Source organism: Myotis davidii, unplaced genomic scaffold (assembly GCF_000327345.1).
Source record: "Myotis davidii unplaced genomic scaffold, ASM32734v1 scaffold240, whole genome shotgun sequence".
In the NCBI taxonomy this organism is placed as follows: domain Eukaryota; kingdom Metazoa; phylum Chordata; class Mammalia; order Chiroptera; family Vespertilionidae; genus Myotis; species Myotis davidii.
Window position 1 is genome coordinate 525013 of NW_006292334.1, and position 23741 is coordinate 548753.

The window sequence follows — 23741 nt, forward strand, 5'->3', positions numbered from 1 at the left end:
GGCTGGACTTACTTAAAATTCTTGTCTGTGGCATATGCAGTGAGTGGAGAAAAATGTAAGACATCCTTTGTTTGGTCATTAGTAAAAAAAACCTGAGGAAAAATCCTAAATAGTTTGTGTTAATCATTAAACTTGCCCTAGAGTTGGCTCTGAACTTTTACTTTGGCGCACATTTGGCCAGGACAAACAAGTTAGGTGAGTTACAGTCCAGCATGAGTGAGTTACCTGCACGGTAGCTGCGGGGTGGGCTCTAACCAGATAACAAGGCCACCGTTTCTTGGCAGAGAGAAATAAGATCATTTGGAGAAGAAAGATAATTTCTCCCTTGAGTCACAACGAGAAAGAAACTGAAAAAAGGTACTGTTTGATCAAAAATGTCTCCGCTCTCTGTTTTCTAAGTCTTGCCTCTCTTGCCAATGTCGTGGGGAACAAAAGGAAATGGGCATCTGTAGCAGTAACCTTGCAGCTCCGTTTTGCAAAGTTCCCAAAGAAAGATTATAAGGGGAGGGAGGAAAAGAGGATGAAGAAAATGGAGAAGAGAGAGAGAATATTAGACCAAACGCACACGGCTGTCCTCTGGTTGAAAATTTCCTGGTTAAAAGAATTTAAGTGGAGGCTGAATTTATCCTTAGGATGAACTTGTGGATTAACCATATTAAGAAAAATTGCGTTCATTATTGATTTGCTCTATTCAAGAGGAAAAGATGCAAATCTGAACATAAGGCTTTAAGAAAACCAGTGTGTGAATATCTACTTCCATTGTTCTAAGCTTGGGAGTAATTGCTGAAATGACATGTTAAATTTGGACAGCCAGGTTGAAAATAGACTCCTGTGTTGGGGATATTCTGTTGGGTGGAACAAGTAAGTTAGATCCTGTGCTTTGGGACTAAATAGCAAATAGTACTGAGTACCTTCCTCTATGCAGTAGGGGTCTTTCTTAAAATTCATTGTTTTAAAAATGAATTCCATTCCAAATAGATGTAAGTATTTAGGGACTATTGCAATTTAAAGGAACAGCTATTTTGTTTTTGTTTTTAAATCAGATTTTTTTGGGTCTGTTTTTCCAGCTCCTAGCACAGTGCCCAGGGTCTATTAGGCATATAATAAAAGTTTGTGGATTTGAATTAAATATAGATGATTTTATATGGTATTGGATTATCTTAATCAGGACATATCTATAAGTTAATCCTAAGATTTTTTTTTCCAAATATGTTTTCTGGGAATTTATTGTGGTTTTTATATTTTCTGAAATGGTATAACTATTTTTGCTCTCTGTTTTCTAAGTATTGCATCTCTTGCCAATGTCGTGGGGAACAAAAGGAAATGGGCATCTGTAGTAGTAACCTTGTGCTTTTGTTTCCCTCAGTACTAGACAGCATGGGGCATTTCTTAAAAATTAAAGTTAAATGTATCTTTAGTGACATGTATATGTATTTAATTCTGTTTATTTTTTGAACTTTCAGAAAGTTTTGGAGCCAGTATTTTTTTTTAATACATTTTTATTGATTTCAGAGAGGAAGGGAGACGGATAGAGAGAAACATTAATGACGAGAGAAAATCATTGGTTGGCTGCCTCCTGCACGCCCCCAACTGGGGACTGAGCCCACAACCCGAGCATGTGCCCTTGACCGGAATCGAACCCGGGACCTTTTAGTCCGCAGGCCGATGCTCTATCTACTGAGTCAAACCAGCAAGGGCGAGAGCCAGTATTTTTCATAATATTATATTCTTGCCCTCTGACTCGGGGGTGCCAGGGAGTTGCTTAGCAGCCTTTCCAGAGCAGGCATCAGGGTGTTATCTAAGGCATATGGCTTTTCAGCCAGGCTTCGTGAGTTCTGCCCATCCCGTGTATGTGTAGGTTATTTCAGATTAGGTGAACCCAGGCTACTATTTAAATATCTATTCACCAGTTGGAATTGGCTGAGTGCTGTGTGGGGCCTTGGCACTAAGAGGGTTGTGGAAATAAAGTCCTCACAGAGGAATGGATGGGCTACAAGAAGAGGCATGTATGTGTGGCCCTGCACCATCTGGCCCAGGCTGCACAGGCACAAGCCAGAGAGGTTCAGGGAGGAAAGGGCAAGGAGAGCTGGAATGGCTGGGTGCTGGGGAGGATGTGACTGCAGGCTGACCATCTCGTTGGGCCTGGCAATGGGAGGCTTTTCAACCTCTGCTGTCCTTGGAATGTATTGTTGGGCACTGATGCCCACCTAGAGGCTGAAACTCCAGTTAGAAAGTAGGAAGAGCTGAGGTTAGAGAAGGACTTGCAGTTGTCCACCCTGGGGCTAGCAGATAAGGTGTGCGAGCAGGATAATAAGTTGGAGAGCTCAGCATGCTGTCTTGCAAAGCTAGGGCGACCAGGCTGCCTTAAGATCTGAACTCTGTGACAAAGCCCGATTGGGACGCTAAGATGCAGAATCCCTGGGAAAGTGAGGAGAATGAAGGGGAGGATGTTGTGGTGATTGACAGTGAAAGGGAGGAAATGCCTCATGCTGTCTAGTACTGAGGGAAGCAAAAGCACAGCAACAACAACCTCAGTCAAGTGGGCAGCCCCCAACTCAGGAAATGTGCGTGATGAGAGAATATATTCCTTCTGAGCTTACTGATATAGCTACCAAGTTCCAGTAAAAGCCCAAGGAAAGTATTCAGGTGTGATTAGTGCAGCTAAAGACTGGGGGTTGGGTGGTGGTGATGGTGGCATTTTTCTGATCTGGCAGGAGGCAAAAAGAAAAAAGAAAGAAAGAAACATCACCACATACCCTGCCCTCTGGCAGAGTCTGCACAGTGGAGAAGAAGGTGGGGTTCAAGGATCCCACTTCCTTATAGATTGGATTATTCTTGCCCTACCGAGCAGGCAATGAGGGTAATCTCCGTAGGCCTGTCATACCCTGGAAATCTGTAGAGGAGGCACAAATACTTCTTAGGGACACAGCCTTCAGAGAGTAAGATGTTGTTGAAACCATCTGGATGGTACATGTGACTGAACGCAGTTATGGTCTCTATATAAACTTTTAAAATTCTCCTGGCTGGGTGCAGAGATCTCTACTCATCTTACTAACACCAAGACAAGCCTGTATGTAAGTCCCCTTGCTGACTAAACCTGCCGCCTACCAATTTGGAATGTCTGTCTGTTTCTTCCATCTCTCCTTGCCCTCTAGGTTCGGTCCTCAGTTTATGACCCAACACCAGGGGTGGGTTCTGTGGATGAAGCGGCTCCTAAGCTGGGCCGTGCAGGAGTTTGGGGAATCTAGGAAGCAACTAGTGGGAGCCAAGGCGGAGGCTGACATGTGGGAGGCGGTGGGAGAACTGCCTGGCTGCAGTGCAGGGTTCATACTGGGGAGCCACGCGAGGGTCAGTTGGGAAGGCACTGAAAGGTCCGAGAGAGGGCTTTCCAATGGAAGTACAAAGCCCGTGAAAGCAAAGCTAACTTTTGTTGGGCTGCCCCTTTGTGCCAGGCCCTGTGTTAATTTCTTTATGTATATATCACTTCAGTTATTCTTGAAACAAAGCCTAAGGAGTATTCTTATCATCATTTTACCAGTGATGGAGGTTTTGCTTTGAATTAAAAAGCTTTAAGCTGTTAAAAAGCATTCAAACCTGTGAAGAATTTTTGCGAGTTTATTTGAGCCAAAAGGGCGACAATTGCCGGGAGGCAGAATCGGAGAGGCAGAATCCAAAGGTATTGAGATAGTGCTCCGAAGAATGGCAGTTTTTGCCTTGTTTTGTGCATTACAATCAAAGGAGGAGACTTAATTGGGTTACCTGAAATCTATTGGTGATAGGTTAAGAAGGCGGAAGAAAGCAAAGGGAAGTGGGAGCAAAGTGGGGAACTTCTGGGATTGGATAAAAAAATATGGTAGACACATACTTCTTTCCCATAGGAGGGTACAGGATAGTTAACAGTCAACAATTAAGGTGATAACAATAACAATGAAGGAATTTGTGGTCTCTGCCTGGCACATTAGGTTGTGCCCTGAGAGGTCTGGAAAAAGGGAAGTTACAAGTTACCCTGACATTTCACAAGAATACAAAAGGACAGTAGGCTCAGTAAAGATCAAAGTTTGATCTTTGTTGGAGAAGATACCGACCTAGGATATGACTACCCACTATAAACTGCTTTTTAGTGGAAAGGTGTTACTGTAATTTCAGACCATCCTTTGTGGTTACTTTAGGTTTATGAGTTTGCAAGGCCACCACACAGGCCTTCCCTAAGTTAGTCAGGCTAGCTAGCCCCTTCTCATCCACAAGGCAGAAGAAGAGCACAATGAAGACAGTGTTTAAGGAAGGTAGGTCGGCACACTGGGCATTGTGGGATGGGGTGCAGAGGGTCCAGCTTTTCCTTCCTCTGTTTCTTTCCTCCCTTACTCTTCTACTGTGGGGATAACACAATTTTCCCTCAATTCCCAATAGTACCATTTTTCAACCCATTACCATACTTAACATTTACTTTGCTAAAGTCTTCACTTTTTAGGGTTGATATTTTTCTAGAGGACTGACAAACAAACAAACAAACAAAACCCTCTCCCCAAACCACCGTTAACTAGTATTTATTCACATCTAGATATAATAGATATTTAGAATTTATTTATTTTTCAAAATTAAGCTTTTGTATAATAATGAGTTAATCAGAGATGTTATTATTTATCCAACTCAAACATGCATACAGTAAGTTGGTGGGGTAAGGGGATGGGTGAAATAGTGATGTTTTATATAAAGTTCATAGATGCCCTAACTGGTTTGGCTCAGTGGATAGAGCGTCGGCCTGCGGACTGAAGGGTCCCGGGTTCGATTCTGGTCAAGGGCATGTACTTAGGTTGCAGGCGCCTCCCTAGTAGGGGGTGTGCAGGAGGCAGCTGCTCGATATTTCTCTCTCATTGATGTTTCTAACTCTCTATTCTTCTCCCTTCCTCTCTGTAAAAAATCAGTAAAATATATTAAAAAAAATAAAGTTCATAGATTATCTTTTTCACCACAGTTTCAGAAGATGGTGGGTCCCTTTGAGTATTCTGTGGTTATATTGGTATCACTTCTTTAATTTCCCAACTTTTAACATAGCACAGTAACAGTTTTTAAGCAAAATAATATAGTAATTTTTAATTTTATTTTTTATAGAGCGCAAAAGCTATGCTGCTCCAATCAAAACTGAAAATGCTTTTCTGTGCCTGAGCAACTTTGAGAGGATTGACTTAAGTGGATGAGATGATTGCTTGGCTGATCTCTCTGAGAAGTATTGAAATGCTACTTTTGGCAGGTAAGTAGGATGTGTTTTGAAGGAATTAATAGATAGAACATGATATTACCTTCAAAACTAGTTTAAGGATACTTAAATATTATTGGGGGGCAAGTGTTGAAGTATCTGCTCTGGGTTTAAATTTTCTCTGCTTAATAATAATTTTTTTTCCTGCTTAGTAGTTGAGGTTATATATTAAATAGTTATAAATATATACATCAATTTTTAATGACCAGTGTAGGCTGCTTTGATAGTCTAGAGCTTTTAATTATAACTTTCCTTTTATAATTGCTTTTTGGGTATCATGATGTAATTCTTTTTTAGGTATTATTGTTTTGTCTTCCCAAAGGGAGTAACGTATCTTGTCTTAGCGATTAATGACTACTTGTATTAAAATCTCCTTTTTCAAATTATGTCTCTGTCTCTGTGAATCTTATTATCCTGTGTCATTTTATGGCATTTGTTTTTGGTTTTGGTTTTCTTTAGGTAGAACTATCTAATGCACCTTGGAGGTGTAAGCATGGACTGGTCCTCCCGGGGCTGCGATGAATGACTGTTTAGATGTGAATGATTTCATCACCCTTGGTTGAACAGTATACCATCAGTAAACCTGTACATGGAAGCCCTAGGCTAGCCAGCATTAGGGAGACCTTGATTATCATTTAATGTTCTTGATAGAGAAACTGAAGTGTTCTGTAGATAACACTTTTCCTGGTGACCTCACCAAGTAGCTGACTGCTTTTTGTGGCTTCCTTGAATTGGCTTTACTTGGCCAAAGAATGTTCAGGAGCATTTTCAAAGATGAGGGATTAATAAGGTGATGTTCAGCCAAAGGTTTCTGTGGGAGAACCCAATCTAGCCTAGCATGTGAAGTGTATAGTGTTGTTGTTTTTTTTTTATCCTATTTTAAGGAAATTCAGCAGTGATCCATGCTTCAGTCCTTTTCTGTAGAGGCAAGGCAAAAATCTAGAGAATTTTTATTTGGAGAGTCATTCGGATCATGTATTCAAAACTAGGGGGAGAGCAGAGGGTGGATACTGAGCTGGTGGATTCAAATTAGGACAGCATCTCGAAGTTTCTCCTTTTCTCTGGGAAGTGGAAATACAAGAAATAAGTGGTGACTTTACAATTAAATACAACTGCCTTATTAAAGAGTGAGAAAGAGAGATAAGAACTATTATGGGTTGAATTAGGTACTAAAGGTGACCTTGAGGCTCTTTCCAGAGGAAGCAGAAATTCAGGATTGTTCTGATGAACACTGGGTTTTTGGTTGCCTAAGATGAGAGAATCAGTCAGAACTTTCCTTCAAATGGGAGTTCTGAAGGTGTGGTCCCTAGACCAACAATACCTGGTCAGCAATGTAAAATCTTGGGCCCTGTCCCAAACATACTGAATCAGAAACTCTAGGGTGGGGCCCAGCACTCTCTGCTTTGTCAAGCCCTTTTGGAGATTCTAATGAATGTTCAACTTTGCTGCGTAACACCGGGGAAGGTGGTGGATTGAATCTGATCTTCAAAAGCGGTCTTTTTCTCACTTATTTATAGTGCCTTGCCTGAGTTTCCACATTGAACCTGAAGAAGGTAGCATTGCAGGGGGAACGTGGATCACAGTCATTTTTGATGGTAGGTTTGTGTCTTACCAAATACAAGTTTCTTAATTATTAATCTAAAGAATTCTAAAGAATATGAGTCTGTGGTGTTTTTCCTTGTCTAAGGACAGGTGTGAAAGAGCCTGAAGGGAGATGGTCCAACTGACCAGCTTCTGTGTTTCCAGAAGCTCATGTGCTAATGTCCCAGAAGCAGAGCTCCTTATAAGCTGTGTCCACTTTCTTTTATTTTTTTAATTTAATATTTTTATTGATTTCAGAGAGGAAGGGAGAGGGAGGGGGAGAAAGAGAAACATCAATGATGAGAGAGAATCATCAATCCGTTGCCTCCTGCACACAACCTAAGCATGTGCCTTGCCCGGGAATGGAACCATGATCTCCTGGTTCATAGGTTGACGCTGAACCATGGAGCCATACCAGCCCATGTCCACTTTCTCATCCCACCTGTGGGGTGGATGGGACTCTAGGGACCCTCAGTGAGGAATGGAAGCACTTGCCATACATAGTACTTGGCAGTGTGTCCCCCCAGAATCTTGGTTATTTTCCTTGTAGGTCATTCAATACATGGGCGTGTTTAACCATGGCTTAGCGTATCCATCACTTCCACAGTAGAGAGTAATTTTGAGGGTTGAAATATTCTTTCCTGGTTTAGGTGCATCAACTTGAAGAAATGAAACATTTTATATAAATTTACAAATGAACATTCATTTACATAGCAGTCATAAATGCCTTTGGGATGAGGAGCTTTGATTTAATTCTTAAGCGAACTCAGTGTCTCACATTGCCCCCATGTGGCCATGTTTTTATATTCTGTGCAGGTTATGACTCTGTTCAGCCTGAGATTCCTCTTTTCCTTATGCTTAGATTTGGAGTCCAGTCTCCTTTATCCCACCAATGGTTCTCAGCTGGAAATACACCTGGTGAATGTGGCTGTGCCTGCACTGCCCAGCATCCCCTGTGATGTCTCCCCTGTCTTCTTGGATTTGCCGGTGGTGATGTGCAAGACCAGGTATAACTCCCCGAAATAAGATCAGACAGGACAAGTGCTTTGCTTATTTCAGTAGTATTTTGGTGGCAAATTAGAGCCACTCCTGCTGTGGCTTCAATTATTTGCTATGGTCTTTTAAAATGTTCTATGTGAATATGCTTCTTAAAAGGTCCTTATCAAGGCTTAAAGGAGGGTGAGAATATGGTGGAGAATTTTGAGATATTTATAAGAAGGAGCTAGATTAGGTTTCCAGCTATTTAATTTTTTTTTTTTTTGCAAGAAGCTCTATAGCTAATACTAGTAGGATTTCAATAAGTGGTTCCATTTTGCTGTCTAAAGAATCCATCTTTTGAATAGGCATAATTTTAATGACTGTGCATAAACCCAAAACCAGCTAGAAAGGAAAGTTGCTTTAATCCTCTCAGTGTGTTTGCTGAGTTTGTATAGCATTCCAGGTGATCTATTGTTCTACTCAAGTTTGTGTTGACCTATGAAGTTTATACTAGTTCATTCTTTCTCTTCTCATGTCTTAGAGATGCTTCATAAAAGTGGGTCATTGGTAGAGAGAAAAAAGCATGGTCATTTCCTTCCATCTTGTGTTCCTTCTTCCTCTTCCATCTCTCCTTATTGAAATCCTAATCAACCATACTCCAAATGCCACCTTTTCCCTGATCATCCAATTGAGTGTAATCTTTCCTTTCATTGAAAAGGGGACAATTAAGGGCTGAAATCCAGGCTGTGGTTGCAACAGCTTTGAGAAAGGAGCATCTTTTAGTAATTCATCCACAAGATGTGTGTGTGTGTAAATCGTTTTGTGAAGGGGGATATTTTTATAATTTACACAAAAGCATAGCATGTGTCGCCCTAGTAGCCCCTTTCTTCAGCCCTATGTTTCTCTGATACTGATGTCAGTTGCTCACTTTCTGATTCATCCTTATAGAATCAAGTTCTTTGAGGACAGGGGGTGTGTTTAGCCCCACTTTGGAATCCTTATGGTGCTTAGCCCAATACCTTACAAGTTGAAGATGCTTAATAGATGTCTGTTGAACTGAAATCTTATAGCACTACTATTGGTTTTAACACTGGGCTTTATGTTTCCCATAGGTTTTATGATATATTTGAGCATGTGTATTCCTGCAAGAACTTGCTGTGAAATAAGTCAAAGCTCAGAAGATTCACTTGTTTAATCTTGTCAGTTCTAACATACAAATAATGTACCATTCATTTTATACCATCTTTTTAGAGAAAAAGAAGTACTAGTTTTTTTCAATGTACTCATTCATTGGAAGATGACTGTCAAGTTCAATTACCATTCAAGTGTAAAAAACATATTGTATGATCAATGAAATACTGTCACACTCATTATCATGAAAAGACTTATCTGCTCTCACAAAACAGGCATTAAAACATCTAAATCAGGACTGCCTAATCAAAATGTAACATAAGACACAGATATAATTTAAGATTTTCTAGTGGCCACATAAAAAAGTCAAAAGAAACAAGTAAAATGAATTTTAATAACTCAACATATCCAAAATATTGTCATTTCATATGAGTCAATATATAAATTATTAATGAGATACTGTATATTCTTCTTTTTTGCATATTCAATCTTCAAAATCCAGTGTGTAATTTACATAAAGCACATCTTAGTTGGGATTAGCCACATTTTAAGTGCTCAATAAACACTTGTGCCTAGTGGCCAACACATTGGACAGTGCAAATTTAAATATTTAAGGTCATACTAAAAGATTTTTGATGAGAAGGTTTGCAAGGGAGGCACTTAATAAAGCTAGCTTCTTATTCATCATATTCCCCCTTATACAAATCAACATAAATGGCAGCCTCAAAGAGGTAAAGAAATTGCTGATACTCATGAAATTAAGAGAGAAGGTCTGGGATTCTCTCTCTCTCTTTGTAAAGATTTTTATTGATTTCAGAGAGGAAGGAGAGGGAGAGAGATAGAAACATCAATGATGAGAAAGAATCATTGACCAGCTGCCTCCTGCACGCCCTACACTAGTGATCAAGCCTACAACCCCGGGCATGTGCTCTGACCGGGAATCAAACCATGACCTCCTGGTTCATAGTTTGTTGCTCAACCACTGAGCCACGTCTGCCAGGCTGGGATTCTCCTGATGGAGATGTGAAGTGTGTATGGGATGCTTAGATAATTATGAAGTCAATAATTTTTTTGGCAAAAGGTATAATCAATGCCTTTTATCATAAAGAGCCTAGAATTCAAGCCCCACTTTGTCCTTAACCTGCTGTGTTCACACACATAATCTCTTCATCTAATTGGAACTGTCATTTTTTAAAAAAAATGGAAACTAGCAATGTCTCTTCCAACCTTTTCAGGACTTTTTTAAAATTTAAGTTACTTTCAATTAAAAAATCATAACGTCTTCTGCTGAAGGATTCAATCTTTAGAGTCTCTAGTGGGTGAGTGGATATAGGAGGTCAAAAATAGAATACAGGAATCCTTGGTTTATTGTAGAAGACCGAAGAAACCCAAGCGACACTTAGAGAAATGGGGTTATACAGCTTTATTATGCCGGCGGTCTCAGAGGAGTTGGGAGTTGCCTCCAAAGTCTAAACAAACCAATATGGTGGAAGCCCTTCTTTTATCCCCTTTTGGTTTCTTTGTCCCCCAGATATGGATGGGGACTTCTGGACCTTTTGTGGGCTTTGCAAAAAGCCCGTGGGTTGGGATGGGGGTCTTGAGATCATATCTAAGGGCCTGGCCGGGTGCCAGCACTGGTAACCCCCTCTGGGGGTTGTGTAGTGTTCATGGTTTATGGCCTCTGTAAAATGTGAGCATTTAGGTAACAGGTCTTGCAAGACCAGTTTGTAGAGGAAAGGGGCAGTGACTTAATTATAGGCTATCAAGAATGTACATTAGATTGCTGGCACGATTCAGATTGCTAGCCGGCCCAAATATCAGGGTTACATTGGAATTAGCCTTTTAGCCTTCCCAGGCTAGCTCTGCTGCACAGGGGCAGGGAGGAGATTTGAAGTGGTCAGGTGGGGCTGCTAGCTTTGACAATTCAGAGTGTTTGATTCACAAGGATTCCCACTGTCTGTCCTCAGGTCTCTGCTGTCCCAAGTACATGAGGGCATGTACCGCCTGGAAGTGCACTCTGGGGGACAGGTGGTAGGCAGCCCAACTGCAGGACTGCCAGACAGCTGTTCTTTCAAGGTGGGTTCTAAGGATGGAGAAGTGTTGGCCTGGTCTGAGGGTGTGCTTGTGCAAGTTATAAATGAGGCAGGGAGCCTGCTTTGCCAGGGTAAGAGGAAAGGTGGATGATAGTTATGAGGTTTCTGAGACTACACTAATGAAAGATAAGTATTGAGTGCTGTATATCTTAATGCACGATAATTTAATGATCACAACAATTTTATGGGGTGTCTATTATTATCCTGATTTTATAGTTGGGCAACGTGAGGCTTAGGGGGATTAAATAATTCGCCCATGTCATAAAAAATTTGCCTAGCTTTAAATGGCAGAACTAGGATTTGAACCTGCATCTGACTCTGATCTGCGCCTAAACTGAAGCTCAGAGGAGCCACAAAGATCACCAGTGTGCATCAGCACTCCATTGTAGAGCTCCCAGCACTTGGAGTTTCAACATGGTGAAGGGACCCAGGAACCCAAATTCTATCTTCCTCTCTACCTCACGATTTACTTCTATACTCTTTCTAACCCTAGAGCAGCGGTTCTCAACCTGTGGGTTGTGACCCTTTTGGCGGTTGAACGACCCTTTCACAGGGGTCGCCTAAGACCATCCTGCATATCAGATATTTACATTACGATTCATAACAGTAGCAACATTACAGTTATGAAGTAGCAAAGAAATTAATTTTATGGTTGGGTTACAACATGAGGAACTGTATTCAAAGGGCCAGAAGGTTGAGAACCATTGCCCTAGAGTGAAAGTTTCTCCTTTAAAGCTCAGAGCTGAAAGGAAACAGGGAGGGAGAGAGTGAGAGAGGGAGAGAGGGAGAGAGGAAGAGTTTATGAGCTGATGCTTGACTTAGTTTAGAGACTCAATATGCACACTGGGGCTTCATGTTCTGTTTGGTTCAGTGTACTGTCCATTAGTTTTACACCCAAATAGACTCTGAATTATAGGTCCCAGACTTCTCATAAAAGGCAGAGATTTGGCAGTGTTCCTTTGACATGTCCTCCTCATTGGGAGCCTCTGTTTATGAAAGTACCATTCAGTCATTCCTCAGTGCTCCTTTAGAGTAAGACTTCATTCTCTAAACTCTCCTCTAATGTGACCCACATTCGATATAGGCAATTCATTTTTCAATTTTGGAATTTGCTGTCAATTCACATTTACCAACTTGTTTCTCACTCCAAGAGAATCTTCCTTTCCAGAATTTTGCTTCTGCACATAGGCACAGAAAGGAAAAAAGCATTCCCTCTTATTAAGACCCGCATCACCACCTCTAGACTGTCTTAGTGACTAACAGAAAAGAGATGGCGGAGCATGCTCCTCGGTCACCCTACTGCTTAGGCTTTCACCCCAGCTAGTAGTTTTCCTATTTATTAAAGCTTGGAAACAAGCAAAAGGAGAAAGAAGAGAAACAGTGCCTAAAATTGCACATTGAAGAAAATAAGTCCTTCACTGGTCCAACCAGCTTGGCGGGTTGATGAAAACTCACCGGGGGATGCAGTTAATGAGAGCTAAATAAAACACGGGGGTCTTTTTGTTTTGGGATTGGGACTGGGGGAACCGTGAGTATTAAAAATTAATCCTACCTTGCCGGTCCACTCCAAAGAGCCTGCTGCAGGCACTGACAGGTTCAACAACTCACAGGTTTATCAAGCAGCTGGTGGCTGTGGCTTTGACATTCTAATCCCCTGCTTTTCCTTTCCCTCCCCCGTCCCCCACCTCGCTGATGATCTGATTTAGTCTCAAGGATCAGCATGTGGTCAGCTGGATTTGGAAGCTCATTAATTTTTCACGTTGTCGTGTCTCTAGCTTGGTGGGTGACCAGGGGCTTGTTTCTCTTAGAAATGTACCATTTTATGTTGTGTCAGCTCAGAGAGAATCACAGGTGAAGCGTTTTTGGAGGTTGAACTCTGAGCCTGCCCCACAGTGTCTGGGGAATTGAGAGGGGGTGATGAAGGAATTGCTCTACCTGTCCCCCTTCTCCCCCAGCTTCTGGTGGAAGGCTTATAGTCTAAGTGGTAGATTTTAATATCTCAAGTTGGAAATCAAGAGGTATGTTTCCTTAGTTGATTTGGACTTGGTTGTTCCATTTGCCTCAGTTTCTAACATCCGTGAGCAATAATGACCATTCGTCTATTTCATGAGGCTCCTATGATACAGTCCCAATGGAAGTGACGATGGTATGAAGGGAAAACCGGTGGGAGTTGAAGGCCTGAGTGCAGGAAGAGGTTGGGAGGCGGTGGTGGGGATTATGTGCTCGGCAGGTGTATGTGGAATTAACATTAACATTAATCTTTATCTTTGGTGAGATGGAGCCAGCTCCCAACCGGTGAGGTCACTGCATTCTTATTTTGACCCCTGACTCTACATATTTTCTGTGAACTATTTTCTAACCCTTTCCTTTAGAAAGGGAGAAAATTAGTCTTTATGGCAAACGGCACAGCTGTGTGGATCAATACCTAAAATTGCACTTGCCAAGCCTTCAGCAGCTTTGTGGAAGTGTCTGTTGATTCTTGATGTCTGATTAGGGCTGTTGATTAACGAGGGATTACTCTTTGGTAACATTCTCCTCGGGAAGGTGGACTCCTGGGGTGCTGGAAGCACTCCAAGCAAAACAATTTGCTGTCTTTGTTTTGCAAATGGGAAGCAGGGAAGCACTGCAGATTGTGGGGAGCGATTGTGGTGGTTTAGGCAGATAGAGGAGATTGGGAGAACTGGTCTCATTCTGGGAGAGTCTCATCGTCACACCTTGGCCTGGTCAGTCCATTCTTAACGCTTTACTTCTTATCACTGGCCCTGACTGTGAAACAAATTGATCTGGGACTAAGTCAGATGCCTATAGGCAAGCTAGAACTCCTGGAATTGTCTCATTCGCTCTGCTTCCAGTGGTTCTCAATCTGTGGGTTGTGACCGCTTTGGGGGGTAAACGACCCTTTTACAGGGGTCGCCTAAGACCATCGGAAAACACATATATAATTACATATTGTTTTTGTGATTAATCACTATGCTTTAATTATGTTCAATTTGTAACAATGAAATTGGGAGTCACCACAACATAAGGAACTGTATTAAAGGGTCGCAGCACTAGGAAGGTTGAGAACCACTGGCTTAGACAGTATATCCATCATCTCAGATGGGGCCTCTCCATTCACTTACAAAAATTTGAACATCTTCTACCTACCAGGCTGTGCACAGGAATACGACAGTGACTGAGCCAGGCATTGTACCTCATGTGTGAGGTTTATGGTAAGCAGATGAAGTGCTTTGGAGGCACTGCCAGGTACGAGGCTTTCACAGGCTCCCACCTCTCCATCCGTGCTTTTCCCTCCTTGAAGAGTAATGTTGCTTCCCATTCCTTGAATCATTTGAGCCATTTTCCTCCCAACAGGCACCTTCCATGTTCCCAATAACTACCTTGCTTGTGTGCATCTCCAGCTTCCAATTGTTCGTAGTTTGCTAATTCCCTACCATAATGCTGGCTGGTAATAGTTTAAGTTGCAATTCTTTCCACTTAAATAAACAAATTACTGTGTAGGAAAAAACACACAACCTTTCAAGGCTCCAAGATACCAAGTTACAATAATAGAATGAAAAGGATGGTATTTAAAAGTGTGGGCTGCCTACCTTTCCTTCTGGTAGAACGTGCTCCTGAGTCTGACAGGTAGTAACACTCTTGCCAAAGTTTGGGCAACATGGTACAAAGGTGCGCTCTATATGACTTTTATTGAATTCCTTTAACTCATCCATGAAAGAGCTGTAATGATATCTGCCACCCCCATTTTACAGAAATATTACAAAGATAAAACGAGCTAGATTTAAGATGGTTTGAGGAAATATGCCATTTACTACCTTAGCTGGACGCTCTGTGAGGAATGACTTGTGCTTGTGGTGGTGAGATTCTAATGAATTGCTCACTTGTGATAACATTTTCTGAACAGTTTTCCAGGGCACAGACACCCATTGTTTACCAAGTGAGTCCACCAAGCGGAGTTCCAGGTAAGACATCTCCTATTAAAATAGGAATACTTGTGAATCCCTTTGCCAGTACCTGTTGCAAATTCCTCTATCCGGGTGGGTGGTCTCCCTAAATGGGAAATTCCAGCTTCTTCTGTGATGCTGTTTTGAAAAGAAGTGTCGGTCTCTGGTTTATTTTTAACCTGGTTTGTTTTCACCTCTGGGCACTTTTGCTCTATTAGTTCACTGATAACGAAAGGCATCCCAACACGAAAAGAGAGGCAGCAAAATCAAACCAGGTGCTGCCAGAGAATGGAGGAAATAGAAATCTTCATTGCTGTGAGTTTATAACTCGCCACATAATAGCAGAGCTTTATTGAAACTTACTGTGAACCGGGTTCTGTTCAAGCTTTTGGCATATATTACATTATTACATCCTCACAAGAACCTGATGCTGTAGGAACTGTTATTATTCCCATTTTTCAAATGAGGAAATAGATACCTAGAGGTTAAGTCACTTGCCTAAAGTCATCCTGCTAATAAGTGTACAGCTGAGATTGGAACCTAGATAGTCAGAAACCAGACTGGGCCCATATGCCCAACATTTTGTCCTGTGTTGAGCAGGGTTGGATACCACATGAAGATCATTAACCCTGATCCCTTATCCTGGGGGTTTGTGCATGAGTTAGCTCACAGATACTCAAAGACCAAGAGGCTAGGAGAGAAGGCGAGAAAGCTGGGGGATTAACATTAAAGAAGTGATTGCAACCAAGAGATCCAGGAACCGCTAAACCTGCTTTCAAAGGAAGTCGTAAACATAGCTAGGATTATATATAATTTGCTGTTTGATTCTTGGCAAAGTCTTACATGTATTTTAGGTTTTTAAAATTTGTTCAGGGTTTCCAGATGGGAATGCAAGTTGCCAAATTTTTATGTGTGGTTGTGTCTAAATGCATAAACTAACTGGTTGTTTTGAATGGCTTGACTGCTCAAGAATGCCAAAATGAGCATCTGAGTTACTAAAAAGTGTTTGTACATCTGTGTGTGTATATATAGGCACAGTTTCAGCTTTACCTTATTAATGCAGTTTATTCACAGATCTGTTTATTTCCATTTGTCTGAATAATCAGCACATGATAATGTTTTATTAAAAAGAGATGTGGTCTATGAAAATCACATGCAGACATTTGAATTCTTGCTGCTTTGGGTTTAGAAAGGCCTGTTTAGATGGCAGAAGAAGTCTTGTTAGGGTGAGGCATGAGGAAGGAGCCAGCCCTTAGAAGTGTGAAATGGGATGTCAGCTGGTACCCAGATCTGTCAAGCCCATTTCTCCCACTGAGTTTGACTTCCACACACTGTCTCCTCCACCTTCTGGGGGAACAATTGGTGACTGACCTGCTTGGAGTGGTCCCTCTGGGCAGGATCCACCCGGCTGCATCTTTGAAATCACTTTCCACATGATTACTCTCATTTCATTTGGGAAGGCTGCCCAGAGTAGCAGCCAGGGAGCTGGGGGAGGTGGTGGGGACAGGAGAGTCGATGTTTTATGCGCAGTTGAATTTCTGTATGTGGTTAACAGTCGTTCACTGTGACGCAGAATCCTCCAGCCTCACAGTCTGGCTTAGCCATTTGTCGGATTCGGTTGGTCTTTCTCCCTCTGTTTAGAAACAAAACAGAAACTCACAAGAATTCTTAATTTCTACAGCTGTTAGTAGTTTCTAAATTTATGCTCATCAAAGCTAGAAATCATGTCCACCAAAAGTCAGGACATCGGTGATTGAGCCCTACTAAAATGAAGGAGAATTATTTTGCCAGTTGTTGGCAGTAGCAGAGACCTTCAGACAATAGGCTTTTGCCAACTCTCTGACCTTTGCCTTAGGTTTCCTCTCTTTCTACCCATTCACCTGTGAAGTGGCGGTAATACTTCCTGGAAGGTTCTCATTGTTTCAATACAGTCATCTACTGTGAAGGTGATGATTACATGGTACTGTTCTTTCAAGGCCACGGAAGTCCTCTGAATTCAGTGACCTCATGAACCCCATAGGTGCCCTTCTCTTTCCTATTTTAGAAGTTTACCTCCCGATCCAACACGTCTCTCATGTGTAAACATTGTAGGCGATGATGAAAGATGACAGCATCGATGGTTAAATTCTGTAATTCTTTGAAAGGCACATTCTTCCAGGTTGGGGGTTGCGTGGTGATCTTTATTTGACATCATAACCTCGTTGTGATGTATTTGCTTAAAAGTTGCCTCCTGCAGGTCCAAAGAATGGAGTTTAGCTGTTTTTCAACTACAGAAGTGACCAGCTCATGTAGGGCCCCCGAGCTCTTTCTGAGAAGGGGCCACTTTAGATTTCTTCCCCTACTCCTAGAAGCAGAGGGGCTAGGGGTTGTACTGAAGTGTGCCTTGCTGAAAGGAGACCGCTGATGCCTGTATCTTCATTCATCTTGTGAACTCAACAGAGGGGAGTATTAAGAAAAAACTTAATACCCAATGGAAAGGTCTGCAAGTCACATAGAGGAAACCTGGTTGACGTCACCCATGTTTCAGCAGGCAAGGCACACACCAGCTGTTTGTGGATCCCCAAATTACCCTACTTGAACATGAGCACATTAATGAAATGAACGAGACATGTGATGGTCCATAATTCTGCTGCTGTCTCATGCCCTTTCTTTTAGTTCCTGTCCATTTGGGTCAAACATGATATTTATCTTTTGTACTCTGAGATATGGAAAAAAAGTTTAGTATCCCTGAGTACCCATCCAGGTGATAGGAGCCTCCTCATATCACAGGAGTTCATATTAGCAAGTGTCCGGAGGAAAGTCTCATGAAGCGTGGAGCAGCCCGAGGCATGCTGCTCTTCAATCCCACATTGGGTGGATGGCCTACACACAGCCATCAAGTAGAAAGGAGCCATGTACAGAAACTGGCTGCTGCTCTTGAAAGTTTCATGCTTCATGGGACTGTAAGGAAGGCCCACTATTCCTTCTATGCAAGATACATAGACCATTAAACTATAATTGCAATCCGTGGTTATTTTAGCCTTTCTTATCAGTAATATCAATCAAAGGATCATGATCCTTTCCCGTTGTACAGTTTATAAAGAAGTAAATATTCTGAATCATGACCAACTTGGCCATATTGAAATGTATAAAAAATACAGTTTATGTTATTCTTTTAGAGTTTGAGCTAAGTATATCCAATTTTTAAAAATCTTCTCAACTAACAGGACAACTAATACATGTGCATGGCTGGATTATCACTGGACGATTGGAAACCTTTGATTTTAATGCTGAGTACATTGATAGGTAAGCATGTGTTTGTTTTGATGTACGACTAGTTACAAATATGCTGTATTGCTTCCTGAGGCCGGCTTCCCTGATAGCAATAAATTGTAAGCAGTTGGCACAGAATTACTGTTTTCCCTCTTTGCAGTTTATGGTCCCTGGTGAGCTGGGCTTCAGCAAACTTTGCTAATGTAATTGCGACTGGTCGATTAAGTTTGTCCATTTATTTACTGACAACTAGTCACTCTGGGCTCCGTGTGAATTATACTGTAATTGCATCTGTGGATTTTCTTTTTCCATTCTTCCCCTTCCCCGTTTTGTTCCTCAGGATGAACTAAATTCTTTATAAAATGATGTGTGAACCCAAAAGACCATTAACTTCCTTGCTTGGTTGCTCTCCATTTGTGCATTTAGAAATTCTATTAGTGTGATCAGAGGAAATACGGAAGAAGGTACTGCAAGCCATTGAGTCTTCAATGTTTTCTGGGAGTGATTAGGATGTCAACATGACTGTTTCTATTGGAAGTTTTTAAAAAATGGAATGTGATACTACTAAATAATCCATACCAGAAAGAGGGGAGAATAAGAGAGGAGTGTTGAAGGTGGTTATTTAACCTATGAAGCAATTACAGTGAGAGTTTACAAAGTAGAAGGCACATAATCTTACTATATGCTCGGCTGAGTCGATTCTGTATACTGTGTCTAGTTTTTCCTTCACCCCCTGGACAGGGTGGGCCACCCTCCTCTGTTCCCCTTCCTCTCTTTGATTCTTCCCTAGTTGAAGAGAACGGGACTCGAGTACTCTCAAGATTTACATTTCTGGCATTCAGTAATGGTCAACTTGTCTTGAAAGGAAATTGATTTTCCTGTGGAAGATAGAAGCCCAAAGCACACCATTGGCAATATGCCTTATTCACTACTTGGTTCCATTTTAGCCTTGGTCTGGGAAGCAATCTTTGAAAGCGGGAGCAAAGGCATAAAGTCCTCTGTAGCTTTGTGTAGACCCACTGTAGCCAATGTGGAGATGATGAAGATTTTTCGGGAGAGAAGAAATGCTCCCTCTGCAGTGTGAGAGGATAAACCATGATGAAGCAGTGTGGTGCACCCCCACCTTCGGGCTGAGAATTTGGTTCAACATGTCCTCAGGGGACAGAGTTCACCCACCTGCAGTAATATTCCATAATTCCAGAGGAGAATGTTCATAACAATGTTTTGTCTGAGTTTTGCCTGGAATGCTTGCTGGAAGCATTGCATACTATTGTCTCTTGTCTGCACCCAATCCCCTTTTTTTTCCAGCCCATTGATCTTGGAAGCTCAAGGAGACTACTGGGTCACTCCTTGCTCTCTTGTAAATAGGCAGACTGGAAGCCGGTGAGTTTTTCTTGCCAGTATATATGCTTTTAGGTTCTCCCACCTGGGTAGAACACACACACACACACACACACACACACACACACAACTATTTTTAAATACAAATGACCATAATTGTGGAATGCTTTGTCTTTAAACTCTTTAGTAATTAATTCAAAATGCAAATTGAAGTGATTCTGAAACCTTTTTTGAAAACAATGGCTACTCTTCTTAGTGCTTACTGTAGGTCACGCCCTGCTCCAATGCTTTACATTTAAGCCACTCAGTAACCTCGTGAGTACATACAGTTATTAATCTCACTTGATAGCTAAGGAAACTGAGGCACAGAGAGGCTAAATAACTTGCCCGATGTCTCACAGAGAGAAAGTGGCAAAGGGTGGATTTGAACTCTGGCTGGCTAACCAGCCTCTAGAGTTCGTGCTCTTAACCACTATGCTGTAATGACCAGCTAAAGAAAGCAACTACTATATATATTTATTTATTTCAATGACTATTTTTAAAATGTGTGTCTACATACTTACAGTCCAGATAACCAACATTTTTGCTGAATTTTCACTTTACTCTAGACCAGTGGTTCTCAACCTGTGGGTTGCAACCCCTTTGGCAGTCGAACGACCCTTTCACAGGGGTCGCCTAAGACCATCCTGCATATCAGATATTTACATTGTGATTCATAACAGTAGCAACATTACAGTTATGAAGTAGCAACGAAAATAATTTTATGGTTGGGTCACAACATGAGGAACTGTATTTAAAGGGCCAGAAGGTTGAGAACCACTGCTCTAGACTAAATGGATTAACCTCCCTTTGAGGTCATCACAAGAATTATACTCTATGGCTTAGGTTTTTAGGACTAGCATTTAGTAGAGCCAAATTCTATAATGTGGTTTCTTCCTGGTGTCTTAAGTTTGTCTGCCCAGGATTGTCCTTTTTTGAGTTCACTCCTGCTAATAGATTTTTTAAAATTAGAATTTTGCTATCCTTATCATAAAAGAGATTTTGGAAAGACAGGACTGAATGGAGGGAGTAAGTAAAATGTCCCTCACACTGTGTTTTTGACTGGTGGCAAATGAGATGACAACCCTAGTTAGTGGTGCCCTAACCATCTGTCCCAATGACTTCATTATGCTTTTAATATCTACCAACTTTCTCTGGATAATTTGCTATTATTATTATTATTATTATTATTATTATTGCTTTACTTTTATGACTAAAGAGTTAGAACTTCTGAACTGAGTTGTCTGGGAATTGTCACCTCAGGTGTTTGGTTCTATCCCTAGCTACCCCCTTCAGGAAGATCATGGTCTTGGCACTCTGCAGTGCCGTGTGGAAGGCAACTATATTGGTATGTTTGTGAAGTATCAGCTTTAAAGTCTTACTCATTTCTTTCTCTATATGGGGGAAAAAAACCATTTCAAGCATTGGTTCTCATGAGGATGATAATAGTAACTACCATTGTTGCAAACTCCCTACAAACCCTATATAGATTCCCGGTCGGTGTGGCTCAGTGGTTGATCATCGACTTATGAACCAGGAGGTCATGATTCGATTCCCGGTCAGGACACATGCCCAGGTTGCCGACTCGATCCCTAGTAGGGGAGGTCAATCAATGATTCTCTCTCATTGTTGATGTTTCTATCGCTATCTTCATCTCCCTTCTTTCTAAAAACAATAAAAACAAAACAAAAACCCTATGTAAAGAAGTTTTAATATAAACTAATATCATCCTCACAATAAACCTGTGAGATTGGTGGAATTATTTTCACTTTAAAGGTGATAAAGTTGAAGCTAGTAATCAGTGGAGTAGGATTTCTCAGTTGGTCTAACTTTAAGCCTAAACTCTTACCTGCCACCCGCTAATACATTTCTCCTTTTATTGGTGGATGTTGCTGATGGAGCAGAGATGCGATGTGTTTATTTTGGGCACCATTGAGGAAATTACGGGTTCGGGTCATGGCTTGATGATATCTGGAGTCCTTGGGGTAATGGTAGCATGGCCTGGCCCAGGTGATTCATGCAGATTCCTGTATTAATATCTGTTTTTGTTTGTTTATTACAGGTTCCCAGAATGTTAGTTTCTCAGTATTTAACAAAGGAAAGTAAGTAAATGGGAGGAACCAAATTTATCTTCATCTTGTATTATCTCTCTCTTGTCTTGCTTCCTTTCTTTAACCTTGTATAAAAAAAATTCAAACATACATGAACAGAATAGAATGATAAAACCATGTGTACCCACTTGATCCCTTTTATTTGGGTAGATAAAATTGATTCCTATGCACTCATCTTGAAAAATGTAAATATTTTAACGTGATGATTGTCAGAATTTTGGGAATTACCTCATGAGTAATCTCATAGCACTGTAAACTTAAGATAGTACACAATTTTATTAAATACATTGTGCCATTCAGGAATTTCATGATGGGAAGGGTACAGATTTTATAGAGGTATGGAGAGATAAATTAGAATTTTAAATTTCTTTCTGTATGACTTACCTCATGTCCTATCACTATATAATTTGGCAGGTATTTTCCTTAAAAACACATTGTCTAAATAATGTTGATTTCATTGTGATGATGGTGACATGTTACTCTCAGCTACACAGTCCAAAGTACGGGTATTCTCTATCTTTCTCTGTCTCTGTCTCTCTCTCTCTCTCTAAGTTAGGAAGGAATAAAACTAATATTCATTGAGTATCTCCTATAGGCCAGCTCCATATCAAGCCCTTTCACATTCATCATTTCATTTCATGCTCTCGATACTCTGTGAAATTGGTATTATTATTCTCATACAGTCACTTTTTAGATCAGAATACTTTGCCCCATTGATATCATTCTCTGATCATCAAAAGGAGCTGATATTTAAACTGTTCTAAAGATTATTGGAGGTTAGTTCACAATCTTTCTTGTAGGCAGCCAATAAAAAAAAGCCATTTCAGATGCTCTATTCATCTAAAACACAATTTTGTCTTTTTTAAAGGTCAATGGTCCATAAGAATGCATGGCTGATCAGTGCTAAACAGGACCTTTTCCTGTACCAGACATACTCAGGTACTAGTCCCTTCACGCTATACTTCTCACTCCTTCCCTCATACCTCACTGAACCATGGGCCCTCCTTCCAAAGTTCTTAGTGCTAGAAAGTGCAGGTCTAATTCTAAATCTTATGCGTGTAATTAATATACTATGGGAAGTATACTCTCCTTGCCACCCACCCCAAGCTTCTTTGTGAGTCGGCCCATCAATATTGAACCTTGACTATCAGGTAGGCTGGCAGGTATCTCTGATCATGCAACTATTTCATATTTCCAGCACCAGTATCTTCTTGGGATGTGGACTCTCAGGCCAGAACTTCTCATAACAGAGCAGGCTGTTATGCAGAGAGCCCAAGGCTGACTCCTCTAGCGCTGGCATTAAGTTACTAGTTGAGTTTGGTTAAGTCATTTAGCATTTCTGAACCCCAAGCAAACATCTATAAAGTGGACAGGATGGTGCTTGTCCTTCTAACTCCATAAATGGTTGATGAAGCAGATGAGTTTGGGATTCCCTCATCTCCACATCAATTCAGTCACCAAGTTCTACCAATTTTATCTGCCAAATATGATGTGTCCACTCTGTCTCCACAACCATTGCCTTAATTCAGGATTCTGTCATTTCTTGCCTGGCATGCTGCAATGTTCCTACGGGGCCCTGACCTGCCATGTCCCTGCTGATCCATGCTCTACATAGCCACCACCGTTCACACATCTGATGCCTCTCCCCTGCTTACCATCCTCCTCCAAAGGCTGCTCATACTCTGCAGGGGATGGTACAAGCTCTTACCTCCTCTCTCTCTCTCTCTCTCTCTCTCTCTCTCTCTCTCTCTCTCTCTCTCTCTCCCTCCTCCCCCCCTCTTATTACAGCACTGTGCACCCCTTCACTTGTCCAGTTCTAATTCATCCTTTAACATTCACTTTCTACTCTACCATACCCTCTCCCCTCACGTAAATCTCTCCTGGGCACTTTCCTATTCTCTCTCTAATTTCACTAGCCTAAGTATAATAATTATATTTTTGTGTACCTGCCCTTCCTTATTCTTTTGATCTCCTCGAGGATGGGGACTATTTTGTATTCATCTTTATATTCCTTATG

At 41.3% G+C, this 23741-nt stretch overlaps 1 protein-coding gene across 1 annotated transcript in view; it reads left to right on the plus strand.

The window, feature by feature from the left end:
- Positions 1-189: 189 nt before the first annotated feature.
- PKHD1 (polycystic kidney and hepatic disease 1 (autosomal recessive)) overlaps positions 190-23741 on the plus strand; it is a 406355-nt gene continuing 382803 nt past the window's right edge. The window contains exons 1-11 of the mRNA XM_006765722.1: positions 190-357; positions 5110-5248; positions 6772-6849; positions 7698-7842; positions 10912-11020; positions 14942-14999; positions 18188-18266; positions 19542-19616; positions 20897-20961; positions 21676-21715; positions 22593-22663. Coding sequence (XP_006765785.1) covers positions 5197-5248; positions 6772-6849; positions 7698-7842; positions 10912-11020; positions 14942-14999; positions 18188-18266; positions 19542-19616; positions 20897-20961; positions 21676-21715; positions 22593-22663 — 772 coding nt within the window. The 5' untranslated portion in view covers positions 190-357; positions 5110-5196. The remainder of the gene's footprint in view (positions 358-5109; positions 5249-6771; positions 6850-7697; positions 7843-10911; positions 11021-14941; positions 15000-18187; positions 18267-19541; positions 19617-20896; positions 20962-21675; positions 21716-22592; positions 22664-23741) is intronic.